Source organism: Furipterus horrens, unplaced genomic scaffold (genome assembly GCF_987537825.1).
Source record: "Furipterus horrens unplaced genomic scaffold, mFurHor1.1.pri manual_scaffold_13, whole genome shotgun sequence".
Taxonomy (NCBI): domain Eukaryota; kingdom Metazoa; phylum Chordata; class Mammalia; order Chiroptera; family Furipteridae; genus Furipterus; species Furipterus horrens.
Genome location: NW_028327183.1, coordinates 52,819,393 through 52,844,441, shown reverse-complemented (window position 1 = coordinate 52,844,441; position 25,049 = coordinate 52,819,393). Strand labels below are relative to the sequence as shown.

General features: G+C 42.6%; 1 protein-coding gene and 1 long non-coding RNA gene across 3 annotated transcripts; both read right to left on the bottom strand.

The window, feature by feature from the left end:
- Window positions 1-2,822: 2,822 nt before the first annotated feature.
- LOC149995306 (uncharacterized) lies at window positions 2,823-16,571 on the bottom strand. Of its 2 annotated transcripts, none has more exons than XM_090260090.1 (3): window positions 16,351-16,571; window positions 15,357-15,483; window positions 2,823-4,705 (listed from the first exon to the last, which is right to left on the bottom strand). In XM_090260090.1, the coding sequence occupies exons 1-3, from the start codon at window positions 16,435-16,437 to the stop codon at window positions 2,883-2,885; spliced, it is 2,037 nt and encodes a 678-aa protein (XP_090116216.1). In that variant the 5' UTR covers window positions 16,438-16,571; the 3' UTR covers window positions 2,823-2,882. The 2 variants fall into 2 exon arrangements, with proteins under 2 accessions (XP_090116216.1, XP_090116217.1); XM_090260091.1 differs by having other exon boundaries at window positions 16,260-16,418.
- A 1,691-nt stretch (window positions 16,572-18,262) lies between these two features.
- LOC149995305 (uncharacterized) lies at window positions 18,263-22,998 on the bottom strand. Its single transcript, XR_016507706.1, has 3 exons — window positions 20,354-22,998; window positions 19,897-20,118; window positions 18,263-18,445 (listed from the first exon to the last, which is right to left on the bottom strand). It is a non-coding gene; the product is annotated as an uncharacterized LOC149995305 (long non-coding RNA).
- Window positions 22,999-25,049: the final 2,051 nt, after the last annotated feature.

Sequence of the window (25,049 nt, the reverse complement as noted above, 5' to 3'; positions counted from 1 at the left end):
TTAAAACAATACAATGAAACAACAGCGACATAGCATTATAATGTTTAAAAAAAGTGAAAAAGAGATTTGAGGAACTGAATCTGTCATACGTTGCTGCAGAATGGAAAAAGGTACAACCTGTTCAAATCAGAAATTGCTAACCTGTGTAACTTTAATATTAACATACTTTGCAACTCAAGACTGTGCAGTGAATTAATGACAAAGGTTAATGGAACTTAGGTTCACATAAAAAATTATGCACAAATATTTTTACCAGATTTAAAGTAAAAAATTAGTATTCATTTTGAATAAATTCATAGCGATAAGATCAAAGAAAGTAATATTTCCCAACAAAAACTGAGGAGCTACTAATTCAATATTAATAAATCTCCAAATATATATGCCACATAAATTAGAGAAAAAACTGTTATTCTCAGTTATTTAGTACAGTGGAACATAAATCAGGTTAATGTACAGAACCATAAAGGGCTGGGATCAAAATGGCCATGAAGTAAATTCACAATATGGTCAATATTTAAAAAATGGTGATGATTTCAGTGTCACGTATAAGTGAAGGCTGACCAATATTATAGTTGATATATGAGTCTACTAATTAAAGCTTTTTTTTTAAATGGCAAAAGGTATTAAAATTAGTATGTTTATCTCATTTTGCAAATAGGTTTAGCCACTATATATTCAATCCACATTTTCATGCACTTTGCATGAGCCTTTCCCTCAGAGACAGGGAATATAGCCAACAATAAAAATGCACTGAAACTGCCCTGCTTACAGGGGATCACGGGAATAAGCGGCGGTCTATGGACCAAGAGGTCATAGGCTCAATTCCCATTCAGGGAAAATGCCTGAGTTGAGGGCCAGGTCCCGAGATGGGGCCATGTGAAAGACTACAGTTCAATGTTTATCACGCAGACATTGATGTTTCTCTCCTTCCCTGTCTCTCTAAAAATAAAGAAATCCTCACTTAAAAAAAAAATCATTGAAATCAAAATAACTGCTGGTTGGATCAAAACAGCAATATCCATCAACTGTAGACAGTTTTTTTATCCTTCAACCAGGGCACCAGTGGTTCTAACATAAACATCTGGGAGCCTACAGAAGTCTAGTAAGATTTTATGAAAATTTTACTGATTTTAGAGAGAAAACAAAAGAGAAAGAGAGAGAGAGAGAGGGAGAGAGATCTGGATTTCTTCCAATTACGTGTCCATTCATTTGTTGCTTTATGTGCCCTGAACTGATATTGAAATCAGAGCCTTCACATACTGGGAGATGATACTGTAAACTGAGGCTCCTGGCCACATACCTAAACTCTTTTCATTATATTCAAGGACAATGACTGAATGAACAGAAGATAAATATTCCTGCACATCCTGCGATCAGTGTACACATAGATCCTGCAGTCTCCTTCTCAGAAACATTCTGCATGCACGCTCAGAAGGAGCAAACTCACTCTAGCCAGCTGCAGTCTCCTCCAGCACCTATCAGGCCAGTAATTCTGTTGTGGTCAGTTTACTCTGACCCCTATGCTGCTACAATTAGTGACCATCACCCTGCAATTGCAGACATCATGGCACATGGCCAATTGCATGACAAGGGCCAGAGATTCCCTTCAATAGTATTGACCTACTTGAAAATATGAAGAAAACTCAAGCTGTTCCCATGTGTTCCTGACTGTGTCATAACTACCCCTTCTTTGGAGTGATCTCTGTGTCTCCTGAAAGTCACAGCATTGAGGCTTCTCAGAACCATCTTGACTAGGAGCACATGAGCAGGAATGCAAGTTTCAGAAAATGTGCTGAGTTATTTTTGCATCACATTGTCCCCACCAAACAGAGAAAGTCTCAGACACACATAAAAGCTATTCACATCTTTATACTTCCAGGGTCCAAAACTTTATATACTAACCCACACCATAAATACAGCAACCAAGATGAAAGAAAAGTTAGGAAAACGCCTCCATTTTTGTACAAAGCAAAGGGAAATTAGCCCTGCAGTTCTTGCATTGGTCATTTGGACACTGAAAAATTATCCAGGCATATAAAAACAGCCTGTCAGTGAGAAAGGAAGTCCTTCTGCAGGCTGACAGCTGAACTCAGATGATGTTCTCTGGGCCAACCTGGAGTCAGGTCAATTCTAAAACTACTGCCAGTGCAAGAATCAAGACCCAGAAAGTTAGGCTATTCCTATTTTCTCCAACAAATCCGGGAACAGTGGCCTTCTGGGAGCACAGGATACTGCTGACTCATGCAATCTCTGGGAACCCTATAGGTGGTGCAGGTGAAATACCTTCAGCAACAGATATATGCAGTGATGTTGATCTGGAAAGACCTGGATAAATAAAAATTGTGCAACATGGAAACATGATGGCCATATAAAAATATTTATGAGGAACATCCCTAGTACTGCTCTTTGGCTGCAAGAAACTTGATTCAGAGAAACAATGCTTCAAATTAACCTACAGTATTGTTTAAAAACGAACAACAACAAAAAAAATAGGACCTTCATATGTGAAGTAACGTTAGAATTTTGGCTAAAATATCTCCCACATTAACTGCACTAATGTCCTTTCTCCTATGGGAAGTCTCTCCTAATAACCAAGGCCAGTGATAGTATAAGATTTCTCACATTCCCTGCAACCCTAAGGCCTTTCTCTTCGGTGAACACTCCGATGATACTGAAGGCCACTGCTATGGATGAAATATTTCCCATGTTCATTACACTGATGAGGCCTTTCCCCAGTATCAACTCTCCGATGGACATAAAGCTCCTGTTCTGGCAAAAGATTTTCCACATTTGCTGAACTTGTAAGGCCTTTCACCTGTGCGAACTCTTTGATGACAATATAGTGCCTTTTCCGGATGAAAGATTTCCTACATTCACTGCACTCATAAGGCCTTTTTTTCTGCAGTATGAACTCTCTGATGTCCATGAAGGTCAGTCTTCCTGGTAAAAGATTTCCCACATTCAGTGCACTCATAAGGCCTTTCGCCTGTGTGAACTCTTTGATGACACTGTAGTGTGTCCTTCCGGGAGAAAGATTTCCCACATTCACTACACTCATATGGCCTTTGGCCAGTATGAATTCTCTGATGTATGTGAAGGTAATGGTCAGTGGTAAAATATTTCCCACATTCACTGCACTCATAAGGCCTTTGCCCAGTATGATTTCTACAATGTACATGAAGGTAATGGCTAGTGGTAAAAGATTTTCCACATTCATTGCATTCATAAGGTTTTTCACCTGTGTGAACTCTCTGATGACAGTGTAGTGCTTGCTTTCGGATGAAAGATTTCCCACATTCACTGCACTCATAAGGCCTTTCTCCAGTGTGAACTCTCTGATGTACACAAAGGTCATGCTTCCTGATAAATGATTTCCCACATTCACTGCACTCATATGGCCTTTGCCCAGTATGAACTCTCTGATGTACACAAAGGTCATGTTTCCTGATAAAAGACTTTCCACATTCACTGCACTCATATGGCCTTTGCCCAGTATGAATTCTACGATGTACGTGAAGGTAATGACCAGTTGTAAAAGATTTCCCACATTCACTGCATTCATAAGGCTTTTCGCCTGTGTGAACTCTGTGATGACGATGTAGTGCTTCCTTTCGAATAAAAGATTTCCCACATTCACTGCACTCATAAGGCCTTTCCCCGGTATGAACTCTTTGATGTACATAAAGAACATACTTCCTGATAAAAGATTTCCCACATTCACTGCACTTATACGGCCTTTGCTCAGTATGAATTCTACGATGTACATTAAGGTAGTGTTTGGTGGTAAAAGATTTCCCACATTCACTACACTCATAAGGCCTTTCTCCAGTATGAAGTCTCCCATGTACATAAAGGTCATGGCTCTTAGCAAAGGATTTCCCACATTGACTGCATTCATAAGGCCTTTCACCTTTGTGAACTCTCTGATGACAATGTAGTGCATCATGCAGGATGAAAGATTTCCCACATTCACTGCACTTATAAGGCCTTTCTCCTGTGTGAACTTTCTGATGATAATGAAGGCCAGTACTACTGCGATAAGATTTCCCACATTCACTGCAATGATAGAGCCTTTGTCCAGTGTGAATTGTTTTTGGATACGAAGAAGTAGAAAATCTGGTAAAATATTTTCCACAATCACGACACACAAAATACTGTCTTCCGTTAGAAACTCCCTTTTTCTGAATATATGCATGGTTGCAGCCAACGGCTTTCTTAAAGTCATTTAGGGTGAAATAATTTTTTCTTTGAATAGTCACTCCAGCTATCGAGATTCTGTTTGGCCTCTCCCTTGTGTGAGATGCCTCTTCTTGGAGATGTTCTGACTCTGAATGAAGGTCCAGTCCAACCTCACTACAGGTAAAAAGCCCCTGGGACATGGTATAATTACAACACTTGGCAAGTGACATGCTGTCCACCCCTCCCATGAAAGGCTTCTCTGTCTCATGAAGCTCTCGGTGCTGGTGACACTTTGTACTGAAATGAAATTGTTTTCCACATGCCCCACATCTCAACAGTTTCTGAATGTGTTGTGTTTCCTGCTCCTCTATGAAGTGAAAAATGTTTCTCCAAACTTCCCCACAACTCTCGCAAGGGTGGCTCTTCTGGGAAGACAAAGCTACCTTGAGATTCTTTTCCTCTGATACTATTACAGAAACATCTTGTTTAATTGGTGCCTCCACTTCCTCTGCTCCGCAGCAGCAGCCTGAACGAAAGGAAAAGTAGTTGAAGTATATGTTACCTTAAAAAAGAAGTATCCTCACCCCGGCTGGTGTGGCTCAGTGGACTAAGCACCGGTTGCAAACTAAGCAGCACTGGTTCAATTTGCAGTCAGGGCACATTCCTGGGGTGCCAGCCAGATCCTCAGTTGCGTGCACATGAGAGGTAACCACACACTGATATTTGTTTCCCTCCCTCTGTTTCTGCCTCCCTCCCCCTTTCTCTATAAATAAATAAATAAGATCTTGAAAAAGAAATAAATGACATAAGGAGGAATATTTTCATCACAAAGGGCCATCTTTCACACCTAGGCATGATTCCCAAATTCATTTTCAACACAAGTTACACACTGAAGAAATGGCTGTTATACTTTAACGGCCAGAAAAGTAACTCAGTGCTGGCAACCTAACCAAGAAATAGACAGAAGGACGGGATTAAACACAGAGAAGATAGTGAGGTACTTCGCACTGTTCTTTTTCAAAGGGCTTCCTGTAGGACCTTGCCCAATGGTGACATGAGGCTGTGTAGAATAATTTCTATGAACTCAAACTCATCAACATCAACTGTTCACAGCCTATGATATTCAACGCCAATATAAAAACTGTGTGCGCACAGCAAGGTCTGCAAGCTTGCACCAAAGTTAGACGGCAGAAACAAAACTGTAAGAAAAATGGACAAGGCACAAAGTTTAGAGAGGCAAAGATTATCTGTGGGCTGGGAATCGTAATTAAAATGAAAACTTAGAAGTGAGTAACTGACAAAATCTCAACAATTAACAAGAATGAGTGGAATTGGCTGAGGAATAGGAAATAGTGAGAAAATACTGATGAACAAAATATGACCTTAACAAAGCCCAAGCGTCACAAAACATTTCCAACAGCCATTCATCAAGGCAAGAGTAGATCTGGGTCTCATCTGGCATGGACGGAGTATTGCTTCTTCAGGGAATGACACATTATGCCTGTCTTCAATCCCAGTGGAGTCGTTATATTGAATACAGGTCATATAAGTTCAAAGAGTAAAGCTGAGGACATGGATGGCCAGCAGTATGATAGGACAACAAGGATGAAAGAGACCACAGAAAAATATCTATGTGGGTGACTTCCGCAATATGGCTGAATAAGAAGTGTACAATTTTCCCTTCTTCCAGTACAAGTAGAGAGCTACTGACCGATTAAATCATCCATAGGGAAGGGCAATAAAAATCCAGTTAAGACAAATAGAAAATCAGAACTGACATGGTGGATTAGTGGTGAGAGGGTCGTCTTCATACGCCGAGGTTGTGGGTTTGTGTAAGGAATCGCTTGTGGTTTAGGGAATTGTAACCCCAGCCTGAGCATGACTTGCCACCAGCATTCCGGCTGTGCTTGTCTTTAAGTCTCAACATAAGGATCTGCGCGAGACATAACTGAAAATCACTCAGAGGGTTTCCATGGGAATTGGATTTCAAGTATGCTTATTATGCTTTAGAACTTGCTCTGCTTTCCTTATCTTTAATGTAACATAAACAATCTCTAGCAAGGAATGTATGAAACCTTGCACCTAATGCCAGTGTGGCATCAAGATGTTTAATAGATCCTGACACAGATTGGTCACTGTGCCCATGTACTGGTACTTGTGCTCTGTTACTGTCAACTGTAATCCAAATGCCTTAAAGGTATTGATGATTCATGAACCTTGACCTTGTATCTCCCGTGTGTATCTTCCTCAATAAAAGGCATGAGGGACGGAGGTTTGATTGCTAGTCTGCCCTAGAGAGAGCAGCCACTCTCCTTTCCCCAGACATAATATAGTGTCCTGTATAGATTTGTTCTGCCGTGGTCATAAAACCTCTGCTGGACAGAGTACTTTCCAACCGACCCTAGGGTGTTGGAGGCACCTTCGCCTCAGGTTCGATCTCCAATCAAGGCATATAAGAGGAAGCGACGAATGAATGCACAGATAAATGGAACAAGAAATTTGAACCCTCGCTGCTGTGGCTCAGCGGATTGAGCATAGGCCTGCGAACCAAGTGGCACTGGTTTGATTCCCAGTCAGGGCAGATGACTAGGTTGCACGTCAGGTCCCCAGTTGGGGGCGCTTGAGAGGCAACCACACAGTGATGTTTCTCTCCCTCTCTTTCTCCTTTCCCCTCTCTCTAAAATAAATGAATAAATAAACAAAGCATAAATGGTATTACACAGTAATATCATCACGCAACTTTATAAAAAAAAAAGAAATTTGATTTTCTCTTTCTCCCTTTCCCCTGCTCTTTACCTTGTGTCTCTAAAAGCAATTAATAATAATCAACTACAAACGAGCACCAAAAGAGCAAAAAACAAAGAACCTCATAGACAGCATGACATCATCAGAGGACCCTTTACAGTTTCTTGGGATAAAAACCAAAACAAATCTCTTTGTCGACAACCTAGTCCCAGAAGAACACAGAAAAGTTAGATTGTCCCCAGCAGTATTTGCCATCAAAGACTCTGAAACACCAGACTATCAATGAGAAGAAATTCTGCGAAAGCAGATTGGACTTGCACATATTTTGTTTTCTGACCTCAACTCACGTAGCATCAAGGAGAATAGGCCGCTGGGACTGTCTCAAGACTGAAACATAACAGCAACTGAGCCAACCATACATCCATACGTGATGAATTATTTCTCTAGCCATAATATTGAAAGGAGTTTCTGCTTCCTCAAATGCTTAGATATCCATACATGGTGAAAAGAAATGCTACAAACAAGGCCAGTAACAAGAGAATATAAGAATTTCCAATAAGTAATACTAAACAAATGCATTTCTATGGAAACCTGAAAACGAATCCGAAATCTTTACTTTCAAAAACATCCAGGACATGGATGGAACTGAAGAATATTATGCTTAGTGAAATAAGGCAGGTAGCAAAAGACAAATACCATATGATATCACCTAATGCAGGAAACTAATGAACAACACAAACAAAAGAACAAGGTAGAACCAGAGCCATATAAACAAGGAACAAACAGTGAGTGACCAGGGGAGAGGGGTGGGGGAAGAGGGCAAAGAAGTAGAAGGTTCTATTCAAGGAACTAGTATAAATGACCATGGACATGGACCACAGGGTGGGGATTGAATGTTTGAGAAGGGGTGGGTGGGGTAGGGGGGAGCAGTAGGTGAAAAAATGGGACAACTGTAATAAAAAAACAAAAACAAAAAACAAAAAAAATTCACGAACCATTAGAAAATACAAATAGAACCAATGTAAAGGCGATGCCAACATAGGAACAATAGAATATCAGATGCACAGAAATATGTATATATAATAAAAGATAAATGGTCCATTTGTCAAATTACATAGAACAAAATGGAAAATGCAATAAAAATTATTAAAACAAGTCATTGAAAGAACACATCATGTTATAAACAGGTGATTTGAGAGCATTAAGTTAGAGAGAAATAAAGAGGGGAAATAAATACTTCCCCAGGCAAACAAGAGCTAAGGAACCTAACTGCCACCAACATGACTTACTAGAAATGCAAATAAAACCTTACTGAAGATCAAATAAAGTAATATTAAACAGAAACTCCAATAGATAGGGAAGCATAATTCTCACTAGTAAAGGTGAGAAGAAAATCAAATTCACTATAGAGTAGCACCACATTGGTGGAATGCATATTATGCAGCTAACATAAAGGTTTAAAATTAAATCTAGTAAAATAATAAAGCCTGCATTCTGTACATTATTAGATACACAACTTAAGAAAATTTGATTTGCGATGTCAAAAAAAATTAAGGAATATCTGGTAGAGTGTCAAAAGGTAGAATTCTTGGATGCAATGAAGGTGGTACCAGGAAGAAATAATTTCTAGAGTATGAGTTCTCTCATGTAGTCTTTTGCAAAAATCCAGCCAAAATCATTTTACAAAGGATAAATCACTCATATCACTATACAAAATCATCAAATCCCAAAGGGAGACCATAAGACAGAAAAACTAAGAAACTGCAAAAGAGAAAAAAACAATGCAGAATGGCAATCGTAGCACTTCAAACAAATTCTCCAGTCAAAAGACATACAGTGGCCCTGACTGGTGTGACTAGGGGGTTGGGCACCTTCCCACAAACTGAAAAGTCACTGTTCCATCCCTGGTCAGGGGACATGCCTGGGTAATCAGCCTTGCCCCAGGTGGTCAGCACGTAAAAGACAAACAATGATGTTTGTTTGTCTTAGACATCGATGTTTCTCTTCCTCTCTTACACCTTCCCTTCCACTCTCTGTAAAAGTAAATAAAATCTTTTTTAAAAAGGCATCAAGCAACAGAAGAGATTAAAAAAAAAAAAAAAAGACACAACATATGCTGCCTATAAAGAGATACTAGACCTGTATGGACAGAGTCAGGCTGAAAATAAAAGAGACATAAATATATTCCATGCAGATGAAACCAAAACACGGCATAGCTACAATTCCAAAGACCTAAAGACGGCCACAAAAACGTTCATAGTGATTAGTCATGACAGAATGAAAAATAAGTCAATTCACCAAGAGGATAGCAGTCTTCAGTATCAGGCACTGAACAACACAACAATCAAATATATTATGCAAATAATATCAGATCTGAAGACAGAAACAGAAACCCAACATTAGTAGGTAACTACAACACTGCCCCTTCAACAACAGGTATAGAGATCATTCCATCCAAAAGCAATAAGGAATTATTGAAGATGGACTATAGTTTAGAGCAAAAAGAACTAATAGATATGTAGATAACATTCCATTCAATAGTAGCAGAAGGTGCAATCTTTTCAAACACACATGAAACATTCTCTAGTTAGATCACCTGTCACATCAAAAATCAAGTCTCAAACTTTCAGGAAAAATCAGGTCAAGAATCTTATTTGATCACAATCCATTCACTTGAAAACATTTATAGTTTCAAGAAAGCTTGAAGCCTTGGCTGGTGTTTCAGTGAATTGAGTGCGGGCCTGCGAACTGAAAGGTCGTAGGTTCAATTCCCTGTAACGGCACATGTGTGTTGTGGGCCAGGACCCCAAGAGGGGGTGTGCAATAGGCAACAGATCCATGTATCTCTTGCACATTGATCTTTCTTGCCCTCTCTCTGTCCCTCCCTTCCCATCTCTCTAAAAATAAATAAGTATACCTTTTAAAAAAGCAACCTTGAAAATTCAGAAGTTAGTAGAAATGAAACAAAACACTCATAAACAATCAAGGATAAAAATATAAACTGAACTAGAATTCAAAAAAAATCTAGGGGCATCCCTCACTAGTTACGGTTTAGTGCATTGAGCACTGGTCTGTGAATTGAAGGTTGCTGGTTCGATTCCAAGTCAGGCCGTGTGCCTGAATGTGGGCCAGGTGCCCAGTTGGGGGTGTGAGAAAGGCAAGCATTTGATATTTCTCTGGTTCATTGATGTTTCTATCCCTCCCTATAGAAATAAATGAATAAAATCTTTAAAAAGAATAATCTAGGGGCAAAGTAAATAGAAACACAATCTATGAGATCTTAGGTATAAAATGCAATTCTAACAGGAAATCTCATATTGATGCATACACTAAAATTAAAAAGAATCTCAAATAAATAACCCATTATTACATCTCATAAAACTTTAAACACAATAAGAAAGCAAACTCAAAGGTAGCAAAGGAAAGACCCATTAAACATTAGAACAAATATAAAGGAAATAGAAACAAGAGAATATCTAAGAGCTATTTTTTGAAAGATACAGAAAATTCGCAAATCTTTATTTAGACTAAAACAAAAGAAGACTCAAAATAATTTGAAGAACAATTTAAGATATGACATTACACCCAACACCAAGAACCACAATGCATCGTCATAAGAGATGCTGGCACATTACATGATCCTATGTAGAAAAAAACTGTCAAATTCCAACTGTAAACTTCTGAAATTAACCAACAAACTAAGAGCCCTGGCCTGGTTCAGATGTGCCATGATTGTGGGACAATCCCTTGTCAGAGAACATGCATTGGGCAGCTAATGAATGCACACATGGGTGGAACCGCAGAATAATGGTTCTCTTTTTCTCTCTCTCTTATGATCCCCTCCTCTCTCTGAAATCAATCAATAAAAAGTTTTTTAAATACATAAATAGGCCTTCCGGCCAAGATAAAGGTGTAGGTAGACATGCTTCGCCACCCTTCACAATGTTCAGAAGAACTACAACTACCTCAAAACTAAAATCAACATGCACCAGCAGAATACTGAACTGCATGGAAGTCCAACAGAGATATAAAGAAGCAATACTCATCCTGACAGGTAGGAGGGGAGGAGGTGACACAGTGTGGCAGCGGCGCCGGCAGCAGGGCAGTGGCTGTGGCTGGCCAGAGCAAAGAGCAGTCACAAATTTAAAAAGTCCAAACAGATACCCGGGAGCTATCCCAGCCCCAGATAAGACTGCGCAACTCACGGATCCAGTGTCAGGGACAATAAAGTCTCATTGCTTCTGGCTGTGAAAACCAGTGGGGGTTGGGGCAGAGGAAGAAACTCCATGTGTCTCAGCACAGTCCACTTGTTTAGACAGCCCTCAGGGTCCTAGAACATCCACAAACCCACCCGCTCTGGGGACAACAACCAGGGTAACAGCTAGAAGGGCACCAGTCCCACACAGGAAGCAGGAGCAAGCGGCATTATTCCCTTTCAGACTCCTGACCCACATATAGCACCATAACACGGTGAAACAGGTCCCCCTGCACTGAGAAATACATAAGGCTCCGCCACTTACAAAGTAACAGGTGTGACAGCTCCACCTAAGACATGGAGGCAAACCAAGAGCCTGTCAAGTTGAGGAGACAGAGAAGTATGGCCCAAAAGATAAAGTAGATCAAGGTTCCAGTGGGAGCACAAAGTGATAAGGAGATAGAAAACTTAACAGATGCAGAGTTAAAAAGACTGTTGATAACGATGCTCACAACTTGACAGACATGATAAAGTATGACGGACACATTAGAAAAGATATAAAGGCTATTCTAAGTAAAAGGAAGAAATATCCACAAGAAACAAATGGTGAAGGGAAGGAAGCTTGTATTCAAATCAATGATTTCAAACATAAGAAAGAAAGAAATAGTCAACCACTGCAGAGTGAAGAAACAAGAATTGAAAAATGAGATAAGGCTTTGAAACTCTGGGACAACTTTAAACATGTCACCATCTGAATCATAGGGGTGGCAAAAAGAGAAGAGAAAGAGCAAGACATTGCAAATTTATGTGAAAAAACAATGAAGGAAGACTTTCCTAACCTGGTGAAGGAAATAGGCATGCAATCCAGGAAGCAAAGAGGGTACAAAAGGAGCTAGACCCAAAGAGGAACACACCAAGACACATCACAATTAATATGCCAAAGATTAATGATAAAGAGAATCTTAAAAGCAGCAAGAGAAAACAAGAGAGTTACCTACGAAGGGGTACCTATAAGACCAACAGCCCCGGCTGGTGTGGATCAGTGGATTGAGTGCCGCTCTGCAACTCAAAGGGTCGTCAGTTCAATTCCCAGTCAGGGCACATGCTTGAGTTGCAGGCCAGGTCTCGAGTTGAGGGCACACAAGAGGCAACCGCACATTGATGAATCTCTCCCTTTCTCCCTTACTTCCCCTCTCTTTAAAAATAAATACATGAAATCGTTAAAAAAAAAAAAAAAAAAAAAAGGCCAAAAGAAGAGAGCAAAGAGCCAATTTCTCCAAAGAAACTTTGCAGGCAAGAAGGGACTCGCATAAGGTATTGAAACTGATAAAGAGCAAGGACCTACAACCAAGATTAGTCTACCCAGCAAAGCAATCATTTACAATGGAAGGGCAGATAAAGCACTTCCAATACAAGGTAAAGCTAGAGTTTATCATCATCACCAAGCCATTATTATATGAAATATTAAAGGGACTTATTTAAGAAAAAGAAGGTCAAAACTATGAACATTAAAATGACAGCACACTCACAACTATCAACAGAATTATAAAACAAAAATAAAAACAAAAAACCTAAGCAAACAACCAGAATAGGAAAATAATCATAGGTATGGGGATCGCTAGGAGGGTTATCATATGGGGGGAGGGGGAATGGTGCAGGGATTAAGAAGCATAGACAAGGGGATGTTAAGAATAGTATAGGAAAGGGAGAAGCCAGAGAACACACAGGCACGACACATGCGCTCAACTACCAAGGATCGGAAGCTGGAGGGAAGGGGTTAGTGTGTGGAGAAGAGGAAAGGGAAAAAATAATTGCAACAACTGTAACACCATAATCAATAAATATACTTAAATAAAAAAAAATAAATTAAAGATACACATAAATAAATGGAGCTAGTGACTGGATACAAAATCAAGACACGAATCTCAGTTCCATTTCTACATATTATTAATAAATTCTTTGACAAAGAAAAGAAGAGTCATGTCCAGGTGACTTGGTTCATTTCATTCCAGGTCAGAGAACATAAGTAGGTTGCTCACTGGTTTCCAGGTCAGGGCACATGAGGGACATACGCATTGATGTTTCTCTCTCACATACATGATTTTCTCTCTCTCCCCCTTTCTCCCTCTCTCTCTAAATCAATATAGATATCCTCAGTTCAGGATTAAAAAGGAAATAAATAAAGAAGGTAATCAACATTACAACAGCATCAAAAACAATAAAATACACATGGATAAATGCAACCGACAAAGGTAAAATGTCTCAACATTGAGCAGGACAAGACAGTGCTTAAAAAAAAGGTTGAAAAGGCAAATGACTGAAAGACAGTTACTGTTCATGGACTTAAAATTTAGTAACAATAAAGTTTCTACATTATCCAGATCAATCTACAGGTTAAATGCATTTTGGCAAATTCCAATTGTAGTTTACACAGAAATAAAAAAAGAATCCTGAAGTGTACGGAGCCTCAAAAGACTTTGAATAGCAAAAGCAATCCTGAGCAAGAACAAATTCTGTTGGCATCACTCTGCCTGACTTGAATCTACTACAAAGCCAAAGCAACCAAACAGTGCGTTATTAAAATGAACACAGAAACACAGACCAATATAACAACACATAAAACACTGAAATAAACACAGGCACTGACATTCAACTAATCTTTTACAAAACCTACAACATAAGAAAAAAAATGGTTTGTTAATTAGTGATGCTGGGAAAAATACACAATCACATATAAATCACAAAATTGGAAACCATTGATAAAAATTAGCTCACACTGCATGAAAATTAAATGGCAGTCCTAAAACTTAAAACACTTTCCAGACAACCTAGAGAAGATGCTTCAAAGGTTTGGTTTTCTTTTTCATCTGTATAATAACTTTTTAAAACGATATTATTATTTTTCTACTCAAGAAAGAGGAAGAGGGGGACACAGAAAGGAGGAGAATCAAGGATGTGCAAGACACGCATCAATATGTTGCCTCTCCCACTGCCAACTGGGGACCCAGCCAGCACGCAAGCATGTTCCCTGACTGGGAATCCAACCAATCACCTGTCGGTTTGCAGGAAGATGCTCAACCCACTTATTACTCAGGGCTGAAGACTTGATTTGGAAAAATCTTCTGAATGTGACAACAACCACAATGCAAAAGAGCAGATATAAGCAGTTCAAGCTACAACAAATGAAAAGGCTTCTCCACACAAGAGCAGTGGACAAACTGAAAGAAAAGGCAGCCCAGCACAGTGCAGCAAAGCTGGAGGTAAGATATCCTGTAAAAGTACGCGTGGCCTATTGGATTCCTGATTGCGGCACATGACTGGGTTGGCGTTTCAGACCCTGGTTGGGGCTGGAGAGATAAGCAAAGATCAATGTTTCTCTGTCATGTCGGCAGATCTCTCTCTCTCTCTATTTTCCCTTCTGCTCTATCTAAAAATAGGAATTCAAAAAAATTATTAAGAAAAGTGAAAAAAGGAAGAAAACGCAAACTCAGCGTGGGAGAAAATACTTATAGAATGTATAAATATATGGCTTGGAGCTGTTGTAGGTTCCGTTCAGATTATGTCACGTAAATTGTTTGATTTACCAGTAAATATAAACTTATGTCAACACTATACTGTAGACTGTTAACAAAGCAACACCTGAGTCTACAAAAAACTCTACATGACTTACTTAAAATTACGTTATCACTGAAACTAGTAACCAGCATCTGAGTCTCCTACAAAACTGGCAACACTAAGCATGCTAAATGCAGGGTTGCTAAAAACACTGAAAGAGTAAACAAAGAAAGCAAAATCAACACCTGGGAGGCAGTTATGCCAATATTAAAAGCCATGTACTAGTAGATGAAAAATCATCTATAAAATACACATGACATTCAAAACTCATTAGTCAAAAAAAATGTAGAAACAATTTCCCAAATAAATATAAACAAATGATGAAAAAGAATAGAAAAATAGGCATTTTCCCACTAATCAAAGTGGTAGTCATTAGGCTCCCTGCAACATTACCAACTGCAAATCCTTCCCTATGAGTTCAGTACAACAGGTACTGGTATTATAGGGGAAGAAAAGGAAAGTACACACAAATCACACCTACCAAGGAAAGCAACTGCTCAGAAACCTGGAAAATCAAGCAGTGCTTACCGCCCACATGTGAGGAGAGAGCACCCCCTAGAGAACAGGGGGCATGGGAAATGCAAGGCCAAGTCCATGTAACTGGGCAAAGTGAGGGTCTTACCCAGCGAGGATATAAGGTCAAAGTTCTCCAGCATCACACCCAGGTACAGCCGTCTCTGACTGTCATCCAGGAGGGACCATTCCTTCATGGAGAAGTACAGGGCAATGTCCCCAAAGGTCACACCAACCTGTCAAAAGTGAAACAAATGACAAGAGCCGTCTTATCTGAGAACCACAATACTACTTCTTACACATCGTCCCACCCTCAACTTCCTCCAGGGCTCCCCAGTTCACTGTGGACACCAGGCCCATATACCAGTGCTGGCCGCTCTGTCACCACAGCCCCATTAATTAGTTATCACCTTCAGCACAAGCAGCTGTTTCAGGCACTGGCGGGAGCGGAGAGCAGATAAATGCCATATCAGCATTAGGACATGACTGTAGGGTCCCATTCTTCCCCACAAGCAATGCCACTCAGTCTCCCAGATCATGCCTCCAAGACACCGCCAAACACGACCTTATGCTTTACACTTCAGTCCCCAAATCAGGTACTGGGCACAGTCATCTCACACTTCCTCTGCTAGTGCTCGCTGTTGCGGAATGTCTGCCTCCTTCACGTCTTCAGACCCCAGGTCCTCTCCCTCAGCTGTCACCTTCCTGCTCCGGAGCACACGTACATATCCGGACTCACCCAAAAACTAGGCCTATGGCATCTGAGAGTGATCGGGATGTTCCAGCAGGGTCCATAATGGCCTGTGTTCTAATGGACCCCACAGCCCGCAAAGCCCCGGAGGAGGCTGTAAATTCCTCCCCTCCTCCCTGCTGGCGTTCGCGTCAACCGTCACCACCCAGAGCCGCATGGGGACCTCAGACACAAAGGCCCTTGTTCACCCTGCACTGTACTTGCTGTGCCCTCAGAAACCGCGACACTCCTCTTCCGATGACCCTCCTCACGATGTCTGACCTGAAGCCTCACAGGTAGGACGCGGGCACAGGGATGTCGGGGTCGCGCGGTGACGCTGTGAAGGAGGGAATGCGGAAGGCCGCGCACTCACCTCAGCGAGGCGTCTGAGCGAGGCCGCCAATGGACGCTTTTGGGGAGGCGAGACAGTAACGGCGGGAGACAAAGACACCAGGGACATGGCAGCCCTTGTCAGGTACAACCGGTCCGGGTCGCCTGCTCCTTACTTCCGAGTGTGCTCTGTGGACCACGACTTCGGCGCCGTCCCTCCGCTGCCCACCGCCCCGCCCCGCACTCCCACCAGCACACAGCGACCGAGAGGTTCAGAGAACAACTTCAGACTCTGGGTGAAGACAAAATGCCCGTCGTTGTGCCGGAAGTCCCGCCCTAGGCGGTGAGCACCAACAACAACGCCTTTCCCGACCCTTCAGCGGCAAGGCAGGGCAATATTTCTTGCAAAGTATTCTGGGTAAAGTGGTGATTCAGCCTTTTGGCACCCCTTCAGCTAAAGACCATGATCCCCTGCTAGGGCTGTTTTATCCTAATGCGAGTTAAGCCCCACCCCCTGTGCTTCCCCTCTCCCCCTCCTTCTCCGTTTTTCTTTGCAGAATACTCCGGAGTTATAATCTAACGCGATTAACTAAAATAACTGAGGGTGATAATTAACTCAGGGTGATCTCGTTATAGGGCTGTCTCCAGCTCTTCTTTGAAATTCCCTATCTTGTTTTCTGGGCTGTCTAGTTACATTTTCCCGTTTCCCGGAGTTTGGTGATGAATATCTCCCTTGCTTTGATCTCAGATATCCTTTGTCCTCAGAAGCATTTGTGCTGAGCTGCGGAATTGCACCCTTCCTGACTTGTGTGTTGATACTGTTAACTCTGGCTCGGAGACCCCCAATTCAAGATTTAATTACATTTGCCCTTTGCTGCTAATTATTTTTTACTGGTTTGAGAGTCACCATTTCCTTACCCCTTACAATCCCCCATCTCTTTTGGGAAATTGACTACTCAAACCTTTTTATTTGTCCTTTCAAACCTAAGGATGTCTCGACTTTCTTCCTCATAGCAAGGATTCCCTTTGGCCTCTAGGAGGCGGATAATGATAAATTGCCAGCATCTGTTTAGTTAGTGCAGTCTCAGTCTTTGAACTAAACCTCTGATGCAGGGAATAATACAACAGCCTAAAGCTGTTAGGATGCCTGCTACTACTATGAGGGATACAAGAGTTGATGAGATAATTTCTTTCCAATTGCCAGACCAAATTTCTAACCATCCTGTTATGGGATTGTCGATGCCTGAGTTTTCCACTAGTTCATTTGCTAGGGTAGCCAGTCCCTGCAGCGACCACCATAAGAACACTGACTCAAACCCTGCCGATATCTGATTTCTAGCTTTAAACTCATCTGGAACTCCTGTAGGGGTCCCAATTGTGTCAATGTAAATATGAGCATCGAATGATCCATCAGGCACCATTGACCTCTTTTGTCACTATTTTATAGTTAAAATTTCTCCCATTTCCTTGGGGCCTTGGAAGAACCAAGGCCACCTGTATAACTAAGACACTAGCTACCAACCATAGCCATGCCATGGCACCCCAAAAGCTGTCTTCTTCCCCTATCCCCCAATAACAGGTACTGGGGAACTCCTGGGAACCTTCTTCTGTAACAATTCTCTCTTTCAGACTTAAGACCCTTTATAATCTTATAAAGGACAATGACAAAGGTCTCATGCTCCTTTAGCTGCTTCAAGCTGGACATGGCTATAGTTCTATTTACCCTTGGGTCTAGAAATCCTTAATAGAGTAGGAATGGGGAGGGGAGGGTGGCCTTCTCACATGGGGAAGGATTTTGCAAAGTTCAGTTCAGGTCATTTAGCTGTCCAAAGGTAGCAGCATGCTTGGTTTCCAAGTGTAGCACTGCTGAACAAACTGGCATCCTTGTTGTATTCTGAAGGGCAATACATTTAGCAACAGGGTTAAAAGGCATAATTAAAATTATAACCACTAGATGAAAACAGGCAGGGATTAAAGTTTAATGTCCCTCATTAGGAAAAAAGTTGGCTTCTTTGGAGGAAGGTGTGTAAGGCATGTTACACTTGTTCAAAGCCCTTTACCCACTAAACTTAGTTTGGGCTGAGAGGAATATTTTAGGATTTCCCCTTTCTCAGACTTCTGGGCCCTTTCTCTCCAACCTATGGGACAGAAAGAGAGAAACAAGAGTTAAAGTGAAGCCCATAGACTGCCCCACACTTTACCAACCCAACCACTTAGTTCTGCTAAACCTTTCAGTCTCAGGAGGCAGCAATGCGGATGGGCTTCTTAAGTGAGGCCTATATATACAGACAATTATTCAGGTAATGAGATTATAGGCTTATGCCCTATGCAAACAGGAGGAAGAATATCCATGTTAATTCACATAACATAACCCACAAACCAGTCTCTGAATCTGTAAGACCAAGAAGATATCTAATTACAGGGCCTTTGCTAGAATGATATATATGTATTTTTAAGTATATTTTATTAATTATGTTGTTACAGTAGTCCCAATTTATTTTCCTTTTGCTCCCCTCTTCCAAGTACCCCGTCCCCCCAGCAATCCCACCTCCCTTAGTTCATGTCCATGGGTCCTGCATATAAGTTCTTTGGCTTCACCCTTTTCTATATTATTCTTAACTTCCCCTTGTCTTTTTTGTGCCAAAATAGACATCTACCATTTTACAAAAAAAGTACATCACCTGAAAAGCATACCTAACCCACCCTTTTGCCCACTTCAAAGATGGCGGCAGCGTTACATGTAGCATCTTCAAAGATGGTGGCTCCCTTTGTGTGGTGCCATTTTCAAAGATGGTGATACCACCCACTAGATAGTGGAGGATCCACGTGACTCATCCCCCATGGAGGAACACTCAACGTGGTTTACCCAAAATGGCAGTGCACCACTGAGGCTCAGTGTCCGATCCGCAACCTGCATGTGGGTTCGGTTTACAGATCCTAGGGGTTCCCTTCTTTCCTGAACCTGTTTCATTACACCACTGTGGCATTCCTGGTGACCAGCGCCTTGAGCTGGGCTGCAGGGTGGTTCCCTGATACTGGGAAATCCCCACAGCCATGCTCCAGGGGTCTGTCTGCCCCACATGTCTGGGACCTTGCTACAGGTTCCATTAGTCCCATCTGGGCTCACCAAAACTGTTACAGAGATGGCCCTGGCTGGTGTGGCTCACTGGATTGAGTACCAGTTTGCAAACCAAAGGGTCACCAGTCCGATTCCCAGTCAGGGCACATGCCTCAGTTAGGGGCCAGGTCCCCAGTTAGGGACATGTGAGAGGCAACCACATATTGATGTTTCTCTCCCTTTCTCTCTCCTTTCCCCTCTTTCTAAAAATAAATAAAACCTTTAATAAAACAAAAACTAAACTGTTACAGAACGAAATGGGGTTCTTTCACGTGGTGCCCTGGTGTAAAACCCAACAAGTAGTGTTGAGGAAAACAGGGCTTTATTTATAGTATTCCAAGCTGGGGAGGACAGTGAGCACTTCAGCTCAGAGCCCTGTTCTCCCACAGGACCCAGCACTTCCCTTGATCCCCAAAAGGTGAGAAGCCAAAAACATGCCCAGAAGTTTTCCATAATGTGCCCTAAACTTACTGAAATTCTTTATAATATATCCTAACACAATGTGGGCAGACCATCCCCATCCCATCTCATGAACGGTGTTGCAAAACGAACAAGGGAAAGGTGCCTCCGGATAAGACGACCGCTCAGATGCCTGCCTGGCCTCTCCCCTCTCGAGGACTTAGGTTCATCTTGACTCAGGTTGCTTGTGTAGAATCCGGGATGGCCGTTAGGTCATATGATGAACCTGAGAAGCTGCAGGGTAGGGCCCACTCAAACTCCATAGTTGAAACCGTGGAGCCACAAATTGGAGCACCGGAGGCAAGCCTTCAGTGTCTCACAGTCACACACACACTCACTCAGAGGTTAACCAGTTCACCCCACTTTGGGGCGTAGCCCTATCTGGAGCCCAACTGGGGGCTCAGGAGGTGATCAGTCTCCCCTTCCCTCCAGATATGGGCCTGTCTTCGGTGGGTCCCCAGGGACTTACCGCTTGGAGATTTCACTGGCAGACAGTTTGATCCACCTCTCCTCTGAGTTGGGCTCAGAATGTGGACACGGCCCCAGGGGAGGGCTCGTCTGAGAGAGGCCCCGACAATCTTCAATCGGACAGGTGGCACTGCCTCAGTCAGTTGGAGGTCCCCATGGGTCACGCTGCAGCCCCAAACCAGTGGCGCAACGGACCAGCACAGTTGGGTTTCCCTGCCAACACACCAAATGTCGTGGGAAATTACCAGTAGCGAGAAACTAAAGTGGCACTCGGAGAGGTGGAGGAACAAACTTTTATTCATGCAAGTGGGCCCAGAGGAGGAGCCTCCAAAGCTCTGAGCCCTGAACTGCACATCTCACAGGCTTTTATGGCATTTTCCCGGCAATTGTGGGAATCAATGCTCATTGGCTGATTGTTCGCGGGCAAACTGTTCTTTGGTCGATTGTTCATGGGCAAACTATTCAAAAAGTTTTTCTGATGCAAAAGAAGCACAGTTACAGAAACAGAACATGGCGATCATACCTTTTTCTGATGCAAATATACAACCACAGTTAGAGGGAGAACGTGGCGATTATTTTCCCTATCAGTGCAAGCTGACAGCTGAACTCAGGAGACATTCTCTGGACCAACTCGGAGTCAGCTCAATTCCACAACTAGTGACAGTGCAAGAATCAAGACCTAAAAAGTAAGCCTACTTATAATTTTCTTCACCAAATCAGGGAACAGTGACCTTCTGGGAGCACATGATACTGCTGACTCATGCAATCTCTGGGAACCCTATATGTGGTGCAGGTGAAATACCTTCGGCAACAGACATATGCAGTGATGTGGACCTGAAAAAAAGCCCGGATTCATAAACATCGTGCAACATGGAAACATGATACCCATATAAAAATCTTATGGGAACCTCCTTACCTTTGGTTTGACTGTATGAAATTTGATTTAGACAAACAATGCTTCAAAAAGTTACCTATAGTACTGTGAAAAAAATGCTAAAAAAAAAACCCTGTACATTTCCTACACATCCAACCATCAGCTCTTATATGTGAAAGAAGGTTAGAATTTTAGATAAACAATCTCCCAAATTAATTTTACTTATAAAGTCTTTCTCCTGTGTGACATATTTGATGAGACTAAAGTTCATGATTTTGGATGAAAGATTTCCCACATCCACTGCACTCATAAGGCCTTTTACCTCTGTGAAATCTCTGATGATTCTAAAGTCCACGAATACTGGGGTAAGATTTCCCACATTCAGTGCAATGATACAGCCTTTGTCCAGTGTGAATGCTCTCATAAAAACAAAAATCAGAAATTCCAGTAAAATATTTTCCACAATTACGGCACACAAAATACGGTCATCCAGTAGAAACACCCCTGTTCTAAACATATGTGTGCTTGCAGCCAATGGCTTTTTTACATTCATGCAGGGCGAAATAATTTTTTCTTTGAGTAGTCACTCCAGGTGTCGAGATTTTGTTTGGCCTTGCCCTGGTGTGAGGTGCCTCTTGTTGGACATGTACTGACTCTGAAAGAATGTCCGGTCCAACATCCCCACAGAAAATAAGCTTCTGGGACACATAATAATTGCAACCCTTGGTAAGTGACATCCTATCTCCACCTCTTATGAAAGGCTTTTCTTTTCATGAAGCTCTTGGTGCTGATGACACTTTATACTAAAATGAAATTGATTTCCACATGCCCCGCACCTCAACAGTTTCTGACTGGGTTGTGTTTCCTGCTCCTCTATGAAGTGAAAAGTGTGTCTCCAAACTGCCCCACAACTCTCGCAGGGGTGGCTTGTTTGGGGAGACAAAGCTACCTTGCGATTCTGTGCCTCTGACACTCTTTTATAGAAACATTCTGTTCTCTTGGTGCTTCCATATCCTCTGCTCCACAGCAGCAACCTGAACCAAAGGAAATGCTGGTGAAGTATATGTTGACTTTTAAGGAAAGTATATCCTCATCACAAATGGCCACCTTGTTTCTCTCCCTCTCTTTCTCCTTCCCCTCTCTCTAAAAACAGATGAATAAAAAATAAAATAAAGTAACCTTAAAAAATAAATAAATAAAAGGCCACCTGTCCCAGCTAGGCATGATCCTATGAAATGATTTTCAAGAAAAGTTAGTCAGACTCTAAAGAAATGGCTGTTATACATTACTTGGCCCCAAAGCTCAGTCAGTGGTAGAGACCTCACTAAGGGAGGGACACGAGCAAAGGATGGGACACAAAGAAGAGACAGGTTCTACCCATTGTTCCTCCACATACAGTTTCCTGTATGAACTTTCTCACTGGTGATGTGAGCCTGAATACAATATATGAACGAGCTCACACCCATATAAAACAATTGTACTACAGCATATGATGTTCAAAGTCAACATAATAATATGCACACTCCAATGGTCTTTAGGCATGAACCAACACTGAAGTGAAGTGAAAAAGAACCTGTAACAGAAATGGTTGAGGTGCAAAGTTTAATGAGGACAGGATTATCATTGGCTGGGAATGTTAATAGAAATAACTAAATTCAGTAGTTGACAAAGTGTCAACAATAAGCAAGAAGAGGTACAATGAGCCGGGTAACTGGCTATGGTAACAAAACACTGTTGAATAAATGAGTTCCTAGTTATGGCCTGAACAACACCCTCTCCAACAGCCCATTAACAAGGCAAGATGGCCACTGGGTCCACCCTGCTAAGGATGGAGTCATGTTCTTCCAGTGCGTGAAAATATACAAGGAATTCAAAACTCTCATTAGCTAAAAATGTAGTATTTAAAAAAAAAATTACAAATGACCAATAGGAATAGAAAAAATGCTTTTACTCTCTAATCAACTTGGAATTTATTAGGCTCCCTGCAACATTACAAACCACACATCCTTCCCCATGAGTTCAGCACAACAGGTGTTGGTACTGCGGCAGGAGAAAAGGGCGGTGCAAACACACCATCACACCATCACTACCAAGGAAAGTAACTACACAGAAAGGTGGAAAATCAAGCAGGGCTTACAGTGCACATACGAGGAGAGAGCACCCCTAGAGAACAGGGGGCATGGGAAAGGCAAAGCCAACTCCTTAGGGACGGCAAGAGAGAGGGTCTTACGCAGTGAGGATATAAGTTCAACATTCTCCAGCATCACATCCAGGGAGAGCTGTCTCTGAGCTTCATCAAGGAGGCACCAATCTTTCCTGGAGAAGTACAGGGCAACGTCTGCAAAGCTCACACCGACCTGTCAAAATTGAGAGGAATGAAACTAAGATGTCTGAGAAGCATATGCTACTCCATACACATCTTCCTATCGCTCCACTTCCTCCACGGCTTCCAGGTTCAGTGTGGACACCCAGCCCAAATGCTCGCTCATCACAGTCCCTTTGATTACTGTTATCACCTTCAGCAACAGCAGCTTTTTCAGGAGATGCAGCGCAGGACAGATAAATGCCATCTAGCCCTTGAGCCATGAGGGTAGGGTATCATCATTCCTGCCAAGCAATCCCACTGTCTCCCAGATCATGCCTCCGAGACACGTTCAAATATGAGCTTATGCTTCACCTTCAAGTCCCCACAAAAGGTCCCCAGCACCAGCCGCTCACACTTCCTCTGCTAGTGCACGCCACTGTGGCATGTCTGCCTCCTTCACGTCTTCAGACCCCAGGTCCTCTCAGCTGTCACCTTCCTGCTCCATACACAAGTAAATCTGCCCGCTCACCCCAAAACTGGGCGTATGTCATTCCAGGGAGTCCTCGATTTGCCCCAGCAGCATCAAGCACAACCCAGGGTTCCGCTGGGTCCCACAGACCTGCAAAGCCCCGATGAGGCTCTGACCGCCTTGCCTGCCTCTGACCTTTGCTTCAGAGTCTCCACCCAGAGCCGCACGCGGTTTTCAGGTACAAACAATTCCTGTCCACTTCTGTCTCCCGGGAGCCTTCCTCACGGTCCTCTCCGCGGGGCCTGGGCCGCAGGGCGCCCGCACACGGGAAGGTAAGGTTCCGAGGGGGTGAGGCGGGGACGGCGGGACCGGCAGGAGGCGGGCGTCTCAGCGAGGCCACCAACAGACGCTGTACGACGGGCGGGGAAAGAACGGCAGGAGAGAAGGCCGCCCCAGCATGGCGGCCCCTTTCCCGGCCCTGCGCGGGTCACCAGGGAGGCGTCGCCCAGCTTCTTACTCCTGCGCCTTCCCCGCCCCCGCATCTGCGCCAGCACCCAGCGACCAGGACCTTCTGAGCACGAACTTTGGTGGATTCTCTGTGAAGATAAAATGCCCCCTGAGAGCTTACGCCTCCTGCCGGCTGCGACACCGGAAACGGTTTCCGGAGCCATCCACTGGCTGGGCGTGGCCGTATTCCTCGCACGGTATTCTGGGTAATGTGGGTCACAAAGGGGACGATATGAAGTTCTCTGTCGTCGCTTAGGTAGAAATGACCAACAACGGCTGCTTGGGGAGATGGCAAACGGCACGTCCTCACAGAAGACGCATCTTGAAAATGGCTAATGAAAGTTGTCATCTTTTACTGGTGAAGGGGCTTCTGTCCATGAAAACAGAAACATTTTCCGTCAACCCAATACAGTGAGTCGTAATAAAAGAGGTATTCCTGTGTTACAGAATTTGGAAAATTGTATTGCACAAATGACTTACTTAAACCATCATATGTAGGTTACAAGTATAACACAAGACTGTAGGACACACTTGATACAACA